At 25.4% G+C, this 18896-nt stretch overlaps 1 protein-coding gene across 2 annotated transcripts in view; it reads right to left on the minus strand.

Moving 5' to 3' along the window:
- Positions 1-18716, minus strand: part of LOC130673790 (RNA polymerase II elongation factor Ell-like) — a 143368-nt gene extending 124652 nt beyond the window's left edge. For both annotated transcript variants that reach the window (XM_057479002.1, XM_057479003.1), the window contains exon 1: positions 18019-18716. In XM_057479002.1, the coding sequence (XP_057334985.1) occupies positions 18019-18150 (132 nt within the window). In that variant the 5' untranslated portion in view covers positions 18151-18716. The remainder of the gene's footprint in view (positions 1-18018) is intronic.
- Between the last annotated feature and the right edge of the window lie 180 nt (positions 18717-18896).

An 18896-nucleotide genomic window follows, 5' to 3' on the forward strand; every position in this document is an offset into this window, starting at 1 on the left:
GCGATATTTTTCTCTCCGTGAAGTTGTTGGTTTCAGTCTGATTTTCGAAAATCGAATTTCTAACAGATCTTGATCTAAGAGATCAAAAGTGTATTGACAATAATGTTTTTGAGTTTCTTGAGCGTGAAGTTTCAGGGCTGGTCCGCAGGGTCAGGCGGCTTACAGATTTTTTTCATTTTTTCTCTCCATCAACTATTGGCATTAATGATTAAAAATAAAATAAGCAATTGAGGTAGTGTGCACTTTTGGATTTTTCAGCATTTGTTTCTTTTTCATGCGTATTTATCTAAGCTCAAACTTGTACTAAATAATCGGATTCAAATTAATACATTTAATGATTATTAGTATTTTAAATAAATTCACCCTACATATTACGAAAAAAATTGTGATGATATAACTTATTTTTTAATGAATACGACATGCAAGTGTTAATCTTAGAAAGTTTCTTGTTATTTTTAATTATGCAAAAGTTGCAAACTATTGTTGGCAGTATTGAGACAAATTACATTGAACTGCAACCTGATAATTTTGTAATAATGGTTACCGTTGTGAATAATAATTGTATCGAGATTTTTAAGAAAGTAGTCTAAAGCGTGCAATCTCTAGTTTTAATCTTTTGATCAAAATACCTCATACCTTTTGATAAAAAATTTTTTAGAGCTAAACTTATTGCGCAATCATGAGAAATATTGTGAGACAAAAATTTTCGAAAATTTATTTTTCTTTCAAAGAGTCCACGGGCTGAAGATTTTTTATTTTCAGTTAAGCCAATACATGGGTCAGTAAGCAAATTGATTCAACTTTAATTTGATTTTTTTTAGCCTTGTTCGATAATTTGTCACAGAAATATCAGCCTTCAAACAAAAAAGGATCCTTTTGGCTTTGATCATCGATATCTCATCTACCAATAATCGCCCGGTAAATTCGAGGACGGCTTTGAAAACTTTAATAAATTCTCTACGAGACCCTTTTATCATTTTTCATAGAAAAAATTTTTGTCTCACAATATTTCTCATGATTATGCAATAAATGTAGCTCTAAAAATTTTAATCAAAATATATTAAAAATAGAGATTTCAAGCTTTGAATGTTTTTTTTTTTAAACCTCGATGTCGCTTCTAACTATCCTTGAAGTAGTCAAATTGCATAAATTTTTTTCATTTTCGTTGCGCGAAAATCGTTCCGATCTTCAAATACATAAATACAGTTTTTGAATGACAATCATTTTTTTGCTCTTTTTACGATGTTAACATATTGTAATTTTCGAAATAATTTTTAATCCAAAAAATCTTTGTTAAAATTATAATGTTAAATAGTAAAAAATGTAACCAACTTAGTAAATCTTAAAATAAGACAGTTAAAGATTGATGTCAATGAAAGTATAGTCCATGATTACTATGTTAACTTCGTAAATTTTACTGAAATTTTCTTTCCACGTATAGAACCTTTCGAAGATATAACAAAAATATGTATGATATCATTTTGAAAATATAAAAATAACAAAAAATTTTGTGAATGTATTCGATGTGTATTATTGAAGGTAACCGAACCAAAATCAATTCAAAATACTATCTATATATAAAATGATTAGAAGGTGCAACTCGGTTAAAGAATATATATACTTTTTGCGTGAACGCACACCAAGTACATTACATTATATTAACTTTTTTTTAATTTGTATATTTTCAAAATAATATATTTTATTAACCACAACATCCCCATTACAGTCGAATCGCGTTATGAGTCCGCCTACAGGGGTGTAGGGGAATATAATTCCGAGAATTCCTGTACCCCCACTTCTGCTCAGCAGTCGAACGCCGCAACTCATACTTTCCCTACTTTGCAAGTGTGTGAGTGTGTACATGATCATTTTTGTAGTCATAGAGGGGGAATGTCTTCCAAGAAATATGTCGGCGGACTCATAACGCAATTCGGCTGTACTTGGTATTTTTGTTTTTTGATTTTAGTATTTTTTGTAAAGAAATTATGTTTTATACTGTAAAGGATAAATGTTAAACGTGTATCTGGCGCGACCTTATAACAGAGAATCGGTTTTTGGTGGAATTTTTGTATTTTTTGAAAAGTGGTTTGTATAATTATAAGAATTAGGCATAACACTCCAAATATCTCTGTGAGAATAAACGGTGTAATGTTATACATTGACAGAAAAATTTGTTTACAATTTAACAGAAATTGCACGTCGACTAATTATAGACCAACTTTTTGCAGTTAATTTGACGTCAAAATCCAACCGTAGATTTTTGTTAACTTGCAGTCAAGTTGGCCGTTAATGTTAGTATATATAACACAAAGATAGTTAAAAAATAAGCGAAATAATTTATATTACAAAAGATGATAAACATTTACGTGTCTATGGATGTTAAAAATTTGACGGCAAATATACGTCAGCTTCGGCTGTTGACTTCTTTAACTGAAGTTCAAGTGCAACTTACTGTACAAATTAACAAAAAGTTGCCCGCAAAAGTTGCTTGTTCAACTTTTGCTAGTAATTTCCTGTCTGATTCTGGCAGTAGATTTTAGCTTAGTTAAATTTCCAAGTTGACGACCATTTGCAGGCAAAATAGTTATCAGGGTTAGTTCGGTCATACGCAATATGTGTACTGTATTTTTAAGTTACCAACCTATTTATTGCTTCCTAATATATACAAAATAACTTTGAATATACTTTGGTAACTTTAAATACTTTTGCCCGTACTATACATGAAAGCACACGTACTACCACCATGACAAATGTCGAAAAAAGAACTTATATGTAAAAAATTTCGTACACAGAAAAAAAAAGTTATCTTGAGTCAAGAAAATATTTTTGAAGACAAACGTTTTCGGCAATCAAGTCCTGATTTTCTTGAGCCAAGAGAATTTGTCTTGGTTAAAAAAAATTCGTCTTGGTCGGAGAAGATTTCTACTTTATCTGAGAAAATTTAGGTCTCCAAAAAAATTTTCTTGAATCAAGAACATTTACCTTCAGTCGAGAATTTTATTTTTTTCTGTGTACGATCATAAAACGTGGGCGAGCATATTTCAATAGGATATTATTGTTTATTAATAATTACTTGTTGGAAAAAGAAATAATTTAATATAAAATGAAGGAAATATGTAATAATTTATAATTTTGAAAGGTATTTATGCCTTAATTAAATATTTTATGGCGATTAAAAATTTGTTTGAACGTGTACTTGGCGAAAGACACTGCCGAGTCTCTGGATTCGGTAATTACGTACATATTTATAATTTACTTCTAGCCTTCTCTTATATCTTTTAAGCTTATTTTATATGATCTTATCAATTTTCACTGTTTTGTCAATATTTTTCGGCGTTATCAAAATATTTCAAATACAGTTGTTTAGTTTCTGTCTTATTCTCGAAAAATTATTAAATTTTTTTTCTTGCTCTCTTAAAACGAATCAGTAAAAAGTACTACAAATCAGTGAATACTGTTAATGAGTTCCAAGTATATCGCTGATTGAATCAGTAGTATTCATGGAACTATTTGTGCAGTAATCAATCACTGATTCATTTTAAGAGAGAGGACATTGGTTGATAAAAATACATGGGAGCAATTTGTGCTCGAATAATTTCAAGACAAATTTTACTAAAAATAGTTTGAAAACTTGAACGCAATTTTCTCAAAATGATGTTTGTCAGTTTGTGCGTTATTGCTTATCTACGGCCATTTGTCTCTAATGTAAATTATATTGAAAACGTTCGTTAATGTACATTCAATTGAGCATTAATTAAAGTGAATTTATAAATTTTTGGTAAAGTATTGACTCTGGGAATGAATTAGTTTTCATATATACATATAACATATATATAGATAATTTGTTGTATAACGATTGTATAAACGTTTATTAAATAAAGATTAATAAAATATCATGTCTGTTAAAGCTGTTAATGCAATCAATAATGCAATGATATTACTGAAAAAAAATTGAAAAATAAAAAAAACATTTTTAAAATAAAATAAAACCTGTCATTTAAAAACTTTGGCAGGTCATTTATATAGACAGCTGGTTGTCTTAAAGGGACGTGGTAGTTTTCGAGGGTTCGAGAGGATTGTATTGTTGTGTACAGATATGCTTCCAGTACAGCACATGTATTCAGTATATTTAAACACAATATACATATTGGGCAGCCTTGAGCTTTACGTGAAAACTTTGACGCTGGTTTAAAGATTTAAAAATAGTAAGGGGAAGAGACAATCCTCAAGAAAGAAAAAACATAATATTAAAGACGAGAATCAAGGAAAAAAATAGAAACTGACTTGAAAATTTAAAAGGACGATTTGTAACATCTGTTCGGTTTTTAAAAGTTTTTTTACATTAAGTTTAATAATAATGATAATAATAATATTAATAACAATAATAATATTGCAATCGTTATTATTATTATAATTATTATTGTTTGATTGAAAAAAATAATTATAATTAAAAAAAAAAATTGATAAATCTAAATTCTTAAATGAAGGCAAACAAAACAAAAAACATAACAACGTAAAGAAAAATTAAATGATAAAAAAAAAATTATCGATAAAAAATACATTAATTTCATTTTTTTCAATTGCCTTGTAATAAGATATAATTATTATTATTTTATCGTTCAGAGAAAAAAATAATACCAAAATATGATTATTTATGACCAGTAAAATTGAAAGCCCATTTTAAAATATATACATATATATATTAGGGTATGTCAAAAAAAAATGGTTTTTTTTTTCTTTCGGTCTCATAGTCTCAGAAGTTTCTTTGGGACCTAAAAAAAATCCTCCTAAAAAATCGTTTCGATAGCTCGAAAATTGAGCTAACGGTTTACAAGTTCATTTTCCCATAAAAAAAAAACGTAAAAAAATTATTTTCTAGTTTTTCGAGGAAAAATCTATGGAAAAATTTTTTTCTCCGATTTCGACTCTCATATCCTTATAGGAAATCTCATTCGCTACAAAAATGTCACTAATAGTCATGCTCGTAACTACAATACAAAAAACGTTACGAGCCTCCAAAGTACGAAAAAAATTAATTTTTTTTTATGTGTAACTATTGTTTTTACTTTATTGTTATTTGGTTGGTGGTATTTTTTGTTTTCTTAATTTCATTTGCTAGTTTATATAGAAAATTGATTTTAGTGACTGATTGACACAGATAAAAAAAAATGAATCGTCACAGTTTTAAATTATTTTATACCTTGGAAGCTCGATAATTTTCTTTTTCTTTTACTTCATGAGCATGCTAAAATAATAATTTCTTGCGGAAAAATAGATTTTCTGTCAATTAAATAAGAAAAATACCACCAATTAAATAACGATAAAATAAAAACAATCATTATACGTAAAAAAAAAATCTTTTTTTTTTCGAACTTTGGAGGCTTGTAACTTTTTTTATATTATAGTTACGAGCATGACTATTGGAAACATTTTTGTAGGGAATTAGATTTCCTATAAGGGTATGAGAGTCAAAATTGGAAAAAAATTTTTTTCATTGATTTTTCCACGAAAAACTAAAAAATAATTTTTTTACGTATATTTTAAATGGGAAAATGAACTTGTAAACCACCAGCTCAATTTTCGAGATATTGAGCTGATTTTTTAGGAGGATTTTTTTAGGTCCCAAAGAAACTTTTGTGACTATGAGACCTAAAGAAAAAAAACTTTTTTTTTTGACACACCTAATATATGTATTTACTCAAAAATTTTTTGTGATTAACAAAAATATATTTCAAAAATTTATATATAAAGTAAAAGACCAAATACTCGATCAGGGAACTGTAGTTCTTGATCACTCCATGTATTTGTATATCTATATTTAGTAAAATTTAGTAAATATAGATATACAAATACATGAATGATCGGGTATTGAGTTTCTTAACTTAGTAGAAGATTTAAATAGAAGAAATATTTTGAATATTTGTTTTGTTAAAATGAAATAAGAATAAAAATAATTTTTTATTGTTTTTAATGGATGTATGTGTATATTATATATGTATTAATATTTGTATTAATAAGATGTAATGATAAAGTCTTTATTGAGTTTATTTTAAACTCTCAATAATAATTGAAAAAATATAATCCTTAAATTTCTTCTTTTGAAAACAATATTATTATTATTAAATTATAGTAGATATATTCAATAGTCACGCAGTGTGGATGGATAATATACATTAAGTAATAATTTGCAACAATTATTATCGTCTGTTATTATTCATCTTAGCTTTTGTCGTCATATATTTACTCTTTATCAGAAATATTTTCTTTTATATATTTCTTTATCATTTTATCTATTTCCTCTAAATTTCGAATACGTCATATTTGATAACTACAATATATATACACTCATGCCATCAATTAAAGGAACAGAAAAATTTTAGAAATTTTTTAGTGATTTTTGCAAGGCTGTAACTTCGTGAAAAATAATCGTATCGAAAAACAAAAAAAGCATTTTGTAGCTTAAAATCTCTAGTTTCGAAACATTTTAATCAAATCTTTTTAGACCTTCAGCCATTGCGCAAACATGAGAAATACCGCGAGACAAAAATTTTCTAAATTTTTTCTTTTCTTTGAGAGAGTCCAAGGGCTGCGAAATTTTTTTTCAGCTAAATCAATGCATAGGTCGGTTAGCAAATTTAATCAGCTTTAATTTGCATTTTTTTTTTAAATTTGTACGACATTTGGTCGTTGAGATATCAGCCTTCAAATGAAAAATGATCCGTTTGGGTTTGATTATCGATAATATTTCAGGTACCAATGAGTACACAGTAAATTTGAGGGTGGCGTTGAAAACTTAAATAAATTCCCTACAAGACCCTTTCATCATTTTTTAAAAAAAAATTTTTTTATTTGTAACATCCATTAGAAGTAAGTACAAAAAAGTGACTTTTTTTGGTTTTTCAGTAAGTCAACCGCTACTTTGTAAATATCGATAGAAGAAATAATGTTTCCAGGTAAGCTTAATGTACCCCCAATAACCCTGCAAATTTTTAAATTGATCTATCGAACCGTTTTTCGGGGTGGATTGATCAAAGTTTTGCAAAACAATTAAAGGAACAAGATTTGTTCTTTGAATTGTGTAATCATAATCAAAATGAAAAAATAATTGTTTTTTGACAATTCTTAAATTTTTGCGTTGGTTACTCAACAAACGCAAGGAAATGACAAAAAAAAAAATTGAAAAAATTTCGAATACAAAAAAACAAGTTTCAACTTTTTTTTTTCTTCGATTTTTTTTGACGTTTTTTGAAATTTGTTTTTGTTTTGTCATTTCCTTGCGTTTGTTGAGTAACCAACGCAAAAATTTAAGAATTTTCAAAAAACAATTATTTTTTCATTTTGATTATGATTACACAATTCAAAGAACAAATCTTGTTCCTTTAATTGTTTTGCAAAACTTTGATCAATCCACCTCGAAAAACGGTTCGATAGATCAATTTAAAAATTTGCAAGGTTATTGGGGGTACATTAAGCTTACCTGGAAACATTATTTCTTCTATCGATATTAACAAAGTAGCGGTTGACTTACTGAAAAATAAAAAAAAGTAACTTTTTTGTACTTACTTCTAATGGATGTTACAAATAAAAAAATTTTTTTTTTTTTTTTTAAAATGATGAAAGGGTCTTGTAGGGAATTTATTTAAGTTTTCAACGCCACCCTCAAATTTACTGTGTACTCATTGGTACCTGAAATATTATCGATAATCAAACCCAAACGGATCATTTTTCATTTGAAGGCGGATATCTCAACGACAAATTGTCGTACGAATTTAAAAAAAAAAATGTAAATTAAAGCTGATTAAATTTGCTAACCGATATATGCATTGGTTTAGCTGAAAAAAATTTTCGCAGCCCTTGGACTCTCTCAAAGAAAAGAAAAAATTTAGAAAATTTTTGTCTCGCGGTATTTCTCATGTTTGCGCAATGGCTGAAGGTCTAAAAAGATTTGATTAAAATGCTTCGAAACTAGAGATTTTAAGCTACAAAATGCTTTTTTTGTTTTTCGATACGATTATTTTTCACGAAGTTACAGCCTTGCAAAAATCACTAAAAAAATTCTGAAATTTTTCTGTTTCTTTAATTTATGGCATGAGTGTATATACTGTACCGACTACATCAGTTATTTATAATACAGAAAAGGATGCAATCAATTAGATGCACGACGATGAGAAAACAGACAATGTGAGAAGGGAGAGGGACGGGGTGAAATCAGAAACCCGAATAGAACCTTGTACTACGAGAGCAACGGTAAAAGCCGGAAATAAATAATTCAAACTAAACAAATACAAAATAGAACGAAAAAAATATATTTTTACTATTTGAAATAATAAAAATGAGGATTTAGAACAACAATTATTACTATGGTTGCATAAGATAAAATAACGATCGACTATGAAATTCTATATATCGACTTGGATAATATTAGTGTTTTGAAACTTTAAAATTTATGGTCTAAGTTTTAATTTTTACTATATCAGTCTAAAAAATATTTTCCTGCCAATGAAACTATGCAATTCAAAATAATAATTTTTACTATTGGAAATTTGAAAAGCTATATGTTTACCCTGTAATTTTTTTCTTTGTCATAAGTATATTTTAACAGATCACTCATATATTAATATATATTAGAATATATATATTACAAGGTTAATTAAAATTTTAACCTTGTACTTTATAATATACAACAAAATTACACCCGGGCGCCGCAGTAATTTTTGAAACAATAAAAAGTATTGATAATTCGAGTAAATTTCAACATTTTTTCCTTCCGTGTATTAAACTTTAAGATTAGCAATTACTAAAAATAAATAACAAAATAATTTTAGTTACTTCAACTATTTTCTTAAAGTCATCTAAACAAAAATAGTTACAACAACTATTTAAATTTGTTACACCAACTGAATAAAAATAGTTGTGTCTCTTTTTAGTTGTGGCAACTACTGAGATTTTTCTCAGTGAATATATTTAAGTGAGAAATACTAATGCAAATCAATGAGTATATTACTTTTCCTATTTATTACTAAATGTATAGTAAAAATGACAAAAAAGTAATTAATACTATATGTTTATCTGATAAATTGCTATATTATTACGTTTATTACTAATTTATTCGTATTCTTTATTAATCGAATAGCAAATTTTATGAAGAAAATATTAAATTATTACTAAACGTTTAGTATTACATTTGATAATACAATTCAACGATTTTTACTCTCTAAAAATATAAAAATTAACTGAAAATATGTATTAAATACCCTACAGCATACAAAAATTACAATCTGTTTAGTAATTTCTGTAAACCAGATGAATAGCGTACACGGAAAGAATTTTTTGATAAAAATTACTCTGTAATTTCGAGTAATCCTGGGCCGTTGCAAAAAATTGGTATTTTTTGTTCTAAATTTAATATTTTTTGTTTAAATATTAACGTTGCTAGACCATACCCGAGTCAAAATTAAAAAACTAGATTCAGCCTCCAAATTCTACTCGAGGGTAAGGAGGCTGAAATTAGTTTTTTAGATAAGCCCAAGCTGTACAACGAAACCTTAATTTCAGCCTAAACTTGGTATTTTTGTCCGCTTTTACCAAGTTTAGGCTGAAATTAGTATTACAGAACCCTAAAATGACCCTCCAAAGCCTACAATTTGAATCAGGTGCGGGGAAAGAAGGGAAAGGAGAAGGAATGGAAATCAAAATGGCTGCCGGGAGCGGGAAAAATTTAAAATTTTAAAATTATTTTTTTATTTATTAATTATAATTTTCAGAAATTTGAACAAAATATAACTAAAATTATCAAATTACTTTAGAAAGAGAAGACGCGAAAATTGAGCCATTTCTGTATTTTTTTTTTTTTTTTTTTTTTTTTTTGATGATGCATCAGATTTTCGATCATATTAATTTCTACCCGAGTAGAAATTTTTAATTTAGGGAAAAAACGCTATAAATATCAACCGAACGCACACGATTCAGTGGGATTCGAACCCGGGACCTAACGAACGAAAGACCGACGCTTTAACGACTAGGCTACGCTACCAACAGTGACTGCTAAGTTTACTTGTGCTATATGAGATTGTAAGAATAACTCACTTTTGAAACACCAAAATATAATTGAAAATCTATTATTAGTAATAACAAAAAAATTTCTTATTTTTTTTTCGTGTGCTATATAATCCTGCGTGTAAGTAATTGTGATATGTGTAATTTTGGTTATATAGTTATGTATAAAATTATTTAAAAAATATATAGGCTCTATATATGGCCATGTACCCCCATGAAAAAAATTTATAGAAAAAATATATTTTTCATATTCAAAAATGTATTAAAAATATATCTTAGAATATATAAAAAATACATGTATAAAAATATATTTGTAAATATAACAAAAATATAGGTATGGTGAGATAAAAAAATATATTCGTAATATATTTTAAATTTATAAAAAATATAATTATCAAAATATCAAAAAATTATATAAAAATATGTTTTTCTGTTAATCAACAACATAGAAAAAGAAATATAAAAAGTTTATGTAAAAAACATATTTTTTATATGTTTTTCCTTACATTGTTGATCAACAATTGTAGATTGACGAAATTCTATGTTCCATGAAATCGTAAAATTAACCTACTTATACTCTTAGTAGGCTGAAGTACCGAAAAATAGGGTTTTAAGCGATCTTAGGTTTTGGAGGTTGAAAATATTATGCTAAAACACGAATTTCGGCCTCCATACCCTATTTTGAGTATAGTGAGGGTCAAAATAGTATTTCACATTCAGCGGTAGGTACAACATCAAAAGAAATGAGGTTTTTGAGGCTCGAATTAGTGTTTTAATTTTGACTCGGGTATGTTTTACTCTACTACTGAGTAATTTTTTAAAAGTCTTATATTTAATCGATTATTGTGAATATCTCATCTTAATCTATCAATTTTTACTCCATGTGATTAATTTTTACTCCCCAATATACCATTCTTTTAAATCCATGAACTTTTTGATTAAAAACTGCCTATAACTCGAATAAATTTCCTTATCTATGGAAGTAATTTTTACTCTAAACTGCAGAGTAATATTTCAGTAGTCTCCGTTAATTTTCGGTAAATATCGGCTTCAATTAAATGTCTTTTATTTTGCTCGCGACAACTTACATGTTACGCACACATACGTAGGGTTAGAAAAAAAGACGATCTCTGTATCTCTCTATAACTTAATATTTATTAAAAAAAAAAAAAAAAAATTTGTATCTTTTCTTTTTCAACACAATAAGAGTAATTTTTTTTTTATTCTTTTTCAAAATATTCATTTCAAGTCATATTCTAAGGCAATTAGATGGTTTTTAGATTTTTTATGGAAATTTCAGACTATTAATTGTAATTTTTATTGTAATTCAATACAAATTTTATAAATTGAATAATCAACTTTTTATCATAACCTACGAGTAAAAATTGAATTAGAGAGAATTTATTTAGACAGCCGCTAGGTGTAATTTTTACTCGTAATTGTGAGTAAAAATTAATCTGATTGATTTTTACTCCTTGAAAGAGTAAAATTTCGTAATTCGAAAGTAAAAAGTCGTAATGGCCCAAGATTACTCGATTTAGAGTAATTTTTAGAATAAATAACATGGCAATATTCATACGAAAATTCTTTCCGTGTAGTATTAAGTATTGTAGAGCAACTAAAAATTGCTAAACGGCTTGTAATTTTTCCGAAGCAGAGCGATAAAATTAAAAGTTAGTTAGGGATAGCATATACAAATATGTATTACAAGTTCAGAAACCTTTGTTCAAAGGAACATCGGCACGTCAGACATAAGAAACACAGAAAAAAAAAATTAACTTGGTTCAAGTAAATCATTTTCTTCAAAATATCATTCTTGTTTCAAAACATCTAAGCTTTTCAATTAAAAAAAAAGTTCGATCTTGAATAAATAAATTATTACTCTTCAATGAAGAATAAAAAAATTTTTCTTTCAAAAATTTTATTCTTGAAAGAAGCATTTTTTGTTTTCAAACAAGATGCATATTTATTTCTCCCAAGAATTTCTCCCAGGATGATACCGACTTAGTTTGAGTATGGCGCATTTTTTTAATCAGGGAGTTATTTTTCTCGATTCAGAAATATACAAATATATTTTTTCAAATTATTAATCAGTTTATTACTACAATAGTTACTCACACTAATTTTCGATTTGGAAGTTTAATGCATATTTTTATTTAAAAAAAAATTTATTTATACTAAAAATTTAAATGATATTTTTGTTTAATGACCACATTTTCAATAATAGAAAATTTGAAGTTACCCAGTAAATAAGCATTGACAATTGAATACATTTACTGTGAAAATCTTTAAAGTTTGAACACAATAATTATTTACTACTTTAGGTATTATAATAACGAAATTTGTTCATATTTATATACATTAAACAAAAATAATTATCAACGGCGAGATTTAAGTTTTGATGTTCAAATAGTGAACTTACAATTCAAAACTAACTACAACTAACCGAGAAAAACAAGCAAATACGCTGTACTCATCGAAGCGCCACCTGGCGTCAAAATTTTTACTTCACCCAAATAAATCTGTTACTTGGTTTGAGAGTTAGATTTATTATTATTATTGTGTGAAAAAAAAATGTACTTTTGAATCAAGCATATACAAATCTTGATTCAAGAATCCTGAAACTCCTTGAGCCAAGAAATAAATTCTTAAAGCAAAAAAAATGTGGAATTTTTCAAAATAGTAATCTTGGTTCAAGAATATTTCACTTGAATCAAGTCAACTTTTTTTCTGTGGAGGACTCGCGCGCGAAAGATCAGGATTCGAATTTTGGTTTAAACAAGTAATTTTTTAACAATAAAAATCGAGACCAACATCAATACAGATGACATAAATAATAACAATAATAACGAGCAACCTGCAGTCACTACGTGACTGCTCAAATATCACTGCTAAATTAACGAATTACACAGAAAAAAAGAATTTTTTGCCGCAAAAAATTTTTATGTACACCAAGAAATTTTATGCATCATGAATTGAATGCAAAAATTTTCTTCGGGCGAGTAAAGATATTTTGCGTCAATGAATCCTTTTTTTTCTGTGCACGCTCTTTTGGCTTTGAAAAGCTCCCTAAAAACACAAGGGAGTATAAAAATATGTCATTTTGGAATTAGTAATTTAAATGTCATCCGAATGGTATAGATAAATCAATTTATCTCAATACTCGGCAATAAATAAAGTTTAAACTATGAAAAGGCGCAAATTCGAGTCAATATCTTTCTAACGATATCAAATTTGACAACATTAACTAATTCTATCATAGAAATATGGCTGGAACAAAATTTTTTTTATTCTCTTAATAATATAGATTATCGTAAAAGACATGGCATAGTATAAATTTTTCTTATTTTCTCTTAATTATATATATAATAGTTATATATAATCAGTAGGGTGCTCCGTTTAAAACGAAGATTTTATTTTTTTCGTTCCCCATCAAAAATCTTGTTCTACATGTAAAAATAAAAATTCAGTGAAATTTTGAGCTCTTAATAACAATTTTAAGAACTGTAACAACGTCGTTGAAGTTTTCTCATGCTAAAAGCATGTAAATTTTGATTCTTTTCTTTTTATCGAATAAAACTCAGCCCCATATTCACGTATCTTATCGTTTCAAAGTTTTCTTTGAAGAGAATTGTATGCTCTTTAAAAAAGCCTGTATGTACTTAGCAGTACCTTCAACTATAGCCCTTGTGGAAGCCTTGAAAGTCTAATTTCCGACGAAATTAGTGGTTTTTTGTTGTTAACTTGTAAACGGTTGACTTTTGGGAAAAAAAGTACATGACATTTTTTGTAGGAAATTTAGTATTCTACAAAAAAGTTTCTATAAGTCAAAACTCTAAAATCAATTTTTAAAAAGATATATGAACTTTAACTAAGTAAAATTCAAAATTTTAGCTAAATGTCAATGTTCAATAAATTTTGAATTTTACTTAGTTAAAGTTCATATATCTTTTTAAAAATTGATTTTAGAGTTTTGACTTATAGAAACTTTTTTGTAGAATACTAAATTTCCTACAAAAAATGTCATGTACTTTTTTTCCCAAAAGTCAACCGTTTACAAGTTAACAACAAAAAAACACTAATTTCGTAGGAAATTAGACTTTCAAGGCTTCCACAAGGGCTGTAATTAAAGATACTGCTAAGTACATACAGGCATTTTCAAAGAGCATACAATTCTCTTCCAAGCAAACTTTCAAACGATAAGATACGTGAATATGGGGCTGAGTTTCATTCGATAAAAAGAAAAGAATCAAAATTTACATACTTTTAGCATGAGAAAACTTCAACGACGTTGTTCCAGTTCTTAAAATTGTTATTAAGAGCTCAAAATTTCACTGAATTTTTATTTTTACATGTAGAACAAGATTTTTGATGGGGAACGAAAAAAAAAAAATCTTCGTTTCAAACGGAGCACCCTAATAATCAGTCGTATTTAGTGACAGAGTAATTAAAATATTAATTTATTTAAAAAAAATAAATACGATCGTCTTTTTTCTCGCGTAATTTAAATGTAATTCGAATGATCTAGATAAATCGATTAATCTCAATATTTGGTAATACAAATGAGTTTAAACTATGAAAAGGCACAAATTCAAGTCAAGACCTTTCTAACGACATCAAATTTAATAACATTAACCAATTCTATCATATAGATATGCCGGGAACAAAATTTTCTTTATTCTCTTAATAATATAGATAATAATAATAATAATAATAATAATAATAATAATAATAATAATAATAATAATAATAATAATAATAATAATAATAATAATAATAATAATAATAATAATAATAATAATAATAATAATAATAATAATAATAATAATAATAATAATAATAATAATAATAATAATAATAATAATAATAATAATAATAATAATAATAATAATAATAATAATAATAATAATAATAATAATAATAATAATAATAATAATAATAATAATAATAATAATAATAATAATAATAATAATAATAATAATAATAATAATAATAATAATAATAATAATAATAATAATAATAATAATAATAATAATAATAATAATAATAATAATAATAATAATAATAATAATAATAATAATAATAATAATAATAATAATAATAATAATAATCATAACAATAATGATAAAAAATTGTAAAACTTAAAAATTTAATTTGATTTATTTCCATTCTAATGTAGTAAAATTTACTAAATATATAGTCAAGTTTACTAATGCAGTTTATATTTAATCCCATATTTAAATAATAAAAATTACTAAATATAACTAAAAATTAAATTCTCAAAATAGTAAAAGTCACACAATTTCAACATCGTTTGAAGATTACAATTTGAATTTAGTAATTTTAACTCTTATTTTGAAGTAAAAATTGCTATATTTTCTTTCTCTGTGTACAAGCGACTTAATTTAAAACATGTATTTGATAAGAAATTTATTCGAATTTTCTTTAGATAACCATTTGTTACTAACAGATTTTCTATTTTAGATTAATACAATACTTGTATTCAAATACTTACTAAGTACTCGATATGAGTATTCACATCGCATTGAATCCAGATTTCATTTAAAATTTACACTATCTAAAATAGTTAATAGGAAGCTTTCAACATATTTTAAAATATATGTACTCAATTTTTATGTCTGAACGATTTAAAATAATTAAAATTGATTCATTTCATAAAAACTAAAGACGTATTTATTGAGTCTAAATATTATTTATATTGACAATCACGAAGCAAGATACCGATGTTTAATTGTTAGATAAGTTATTTTATGGCGATTGTTAGAAATAATTTGAACTTTAATACTTCAAAAAATAATTTTAAAAATGAATCTATTTATATATATGACAACGTCATCTTTTTTCATTACATCTTAGGATGTTTTTCAACAATAAAAATAAATTCTTTTAAAATTTTTACCAACTACTACAACGTCATCTTAATTTTTTTTTACTTCAAACTCGCAAATCTATAAAATAAATTATTCATTTTTTTATAATTAAAGAATATTTATAAAAATCTATTTTCCTGTTTTTTTTATTTTTTTATTCCAGGAAACTTCTCGACTAAAAACCCCGTAGAACTTTTGCCAACAATCGTAACCTCAGCTATAGAATTTTAACTAAAAATCTTAAAATTTACAAATTATTTCGAAAAATAAATTATTCACTACGATATTTTGAAAACTCAAATAATTCTACAAAATTTCTTTAAAGAAAATTTTCGAAAGAAAATTCAATATTTCTTAAAAATTTCCTTAATAACTGTAACCTCAACTAAATTTTTTGGTTTAACAAATTTAAAAAAAAACCAACTATTTCCTTCAATATTCTAAAAAATGAAAAAAATTTTCAAAATCACTAACACTTTTTTTTAAAAAATTGATAACCAACAAAAATAAGTGCACCTATAAATTTTCTCCAACAATTATAACCTCAATTAATAATTTTTTTTAACATAAAATTCTTAAATTCTAGCAAAAATAATTTTTTCTCAAATATTAAAAAAATGATGATAAAGAAAGCGACAGAACTATTAATTTTTATACTTCTAAACAAATAAATTTAAAATTGATATAAAAAAAAAATTTTCAAATGCCTACGAAAATTTATTCAACTCTCAGTGTCTATTTGTTCATTATTATTTTATTTTTTTTATTTTCATGTGTAATTTACTGATAAAAACTATAATCTCTAAAACACTTTAAAAAAAAAATTTATCTTCAATAAAAATAAGAACTTTATAATTTTTTACTCAATAATTATAATCTCAATTAAAAAAATTGTTTACTAAAATTCTGCAACTACAGAAATTATAAAAAAGAAAAACAACTATTTCTTTCAATATTTTAAAAATTAACAAAAATTTTCCAAAATCTCTTCAATGCTTTTATAAAACAATTCATCAATAGAAACTAAAGCTGGAATTTCCTCTTACAATCCAAGCCTCTACTAAATTTTGTAAATTCTACAAAATAAAAAAACCAATTACTCAACTTTTGAAAAACCACAAAATATTGTGAGTGTGAATGTAGCAGACATCAGACGAATTTAAAATTATTAATTAATAGAGTAAATAATTAATAAAATAAAACTTAATAAAAATGCTCATTTAAATAATTTTGAAATTAATAAAGGCATTTTTTGTAAATATTATTTTTTAAATTATTTACTCTATTTATTTATAATTTTAAATTTGTTTAATGTCTGCTAGATTCACACTCATAAAATATTTTCCTAAATCTCTTGAATTCTTCTGTATAAAAAATTTTCCAACCAAAAAAATGACCTTAAATTTAGTTTTTCCCTAATTCCAACCTTCGGTTTTAATCCCCACTAAAAATAAAAATAAAATTAATTACACTAACAATTTATTCTCCAAAAGAATGCTCCATTTTAATCAAAGGACACTATCTGTGATCCTTTGACGATTTCTCATGCCCTTTCACTTTCTCTAGTTAAATATCTCGATCCATTTTTTTCGAAATCCAATGAACAAAAATTACTATCTAAAAATAAACAAATTCAAAAAAAAGTAAAACAAGTTTTATAAAACCACTCACTCTGAAAATTGACCTCAAATTCAAATTCCTCAACTAAAACAAAATAAAACTACTACAAATAAAAAAAAAAAACAATTTTTTACCAATTATTACATATAGTAATTATTACAAAATAAATATATTCATATAAATTTGTTTATAACATACTCAATTATCATAAAATATGGCTCAGAGTAATCTCTATTTTTTACAGTGTCTCCTTATAATTTTTTACCCAACAAATTTATTAACCAACTAACCAACTGAGTAGTCAATACATATATCATTGAATAAATTAACTAATTAACTAAATAAATGAATTAATATTTCTCCAAAGTGGAATAATAGTAAAATAGGTTAAAAATAATTTTTTAGTAAAAAATAAAAATTTGAAGGTTAAAAAGGTGAAAAAAAAACTTACCCGATTTTTTAAAAAATCCTCAATAGCACGTTGAGCTGAATCAGTTAATTTAACAAATATTAATGATTTATTTTCATAAAAATGACTTTGCGATGACAAACCATACTGGACACCTGCCACCAGCGCCGCCATTTCTATTTTACAATTTTATTAAATGATATAAAACGTTGTTTTTTTATATTAATTCTTCTTTTATTTCAATTTTTGATTAAATTAAAAATTTCTATATTTTTTTCAAATTTAACACCTAGCACTCAATTCAATTAAATTATTAATTTAATTAATATTATAACATATAATTCTTTTATCACTGATTTTGAAGAATACGATCACTTAGTCTGTTTAAATAATTGAAATAAATATTTATTTATAATTATTTAATAGAGGTTACTCAATAAATTCAACTGACGACACTATTTGAAAGTCTATGAATCTCTGATGATGATGATGATGATGATGATGATAATTATTATCGGTATAATTTATTTATCAATTGTTATAGCTGGGTAATGGATATTTAATTTTAAATAAAACTTATTTATAATTACTCAAGTTGTTTAAAGACGGATTTAAATTTATGGTTGATTTTGAAAAACTAATTATAACAATAAAATATTGTAATATGTTACATTATTAGCGCCGACACGTTTTTGATATTTTCTCTTGTGATGATATTAGTAGTGATGCGCAATCGAAATCGATTAATCGAACAATCGATGTTTTCGTTTCGATTGTCGATTTTTTTTAACCGATTGTAGGCCTTTCGATTAATTGAAAAAAATCGATTCTTTTTTTTGAAAACGATTTTTAAACATCGATTTTTTGTAAAATTAATTAAAGAAAGATTTTTTTTTTCACTCATTAATTCAAACATTATA

This window comes from Microplitis mediator, chromosome 8 (genome assembly GCF_029852145.1).
Source record: "Microplitis mediator isolate UGA2020A chromosome 8, iyMicMedi2.1, whole genome shotgun sequence".
Lineage (NCBI taxonomy): Eukaryota > Metazoa > Arthropoda > Insecta > Hymenoptera > Braconidae > Microplitis > Microplitis mediator.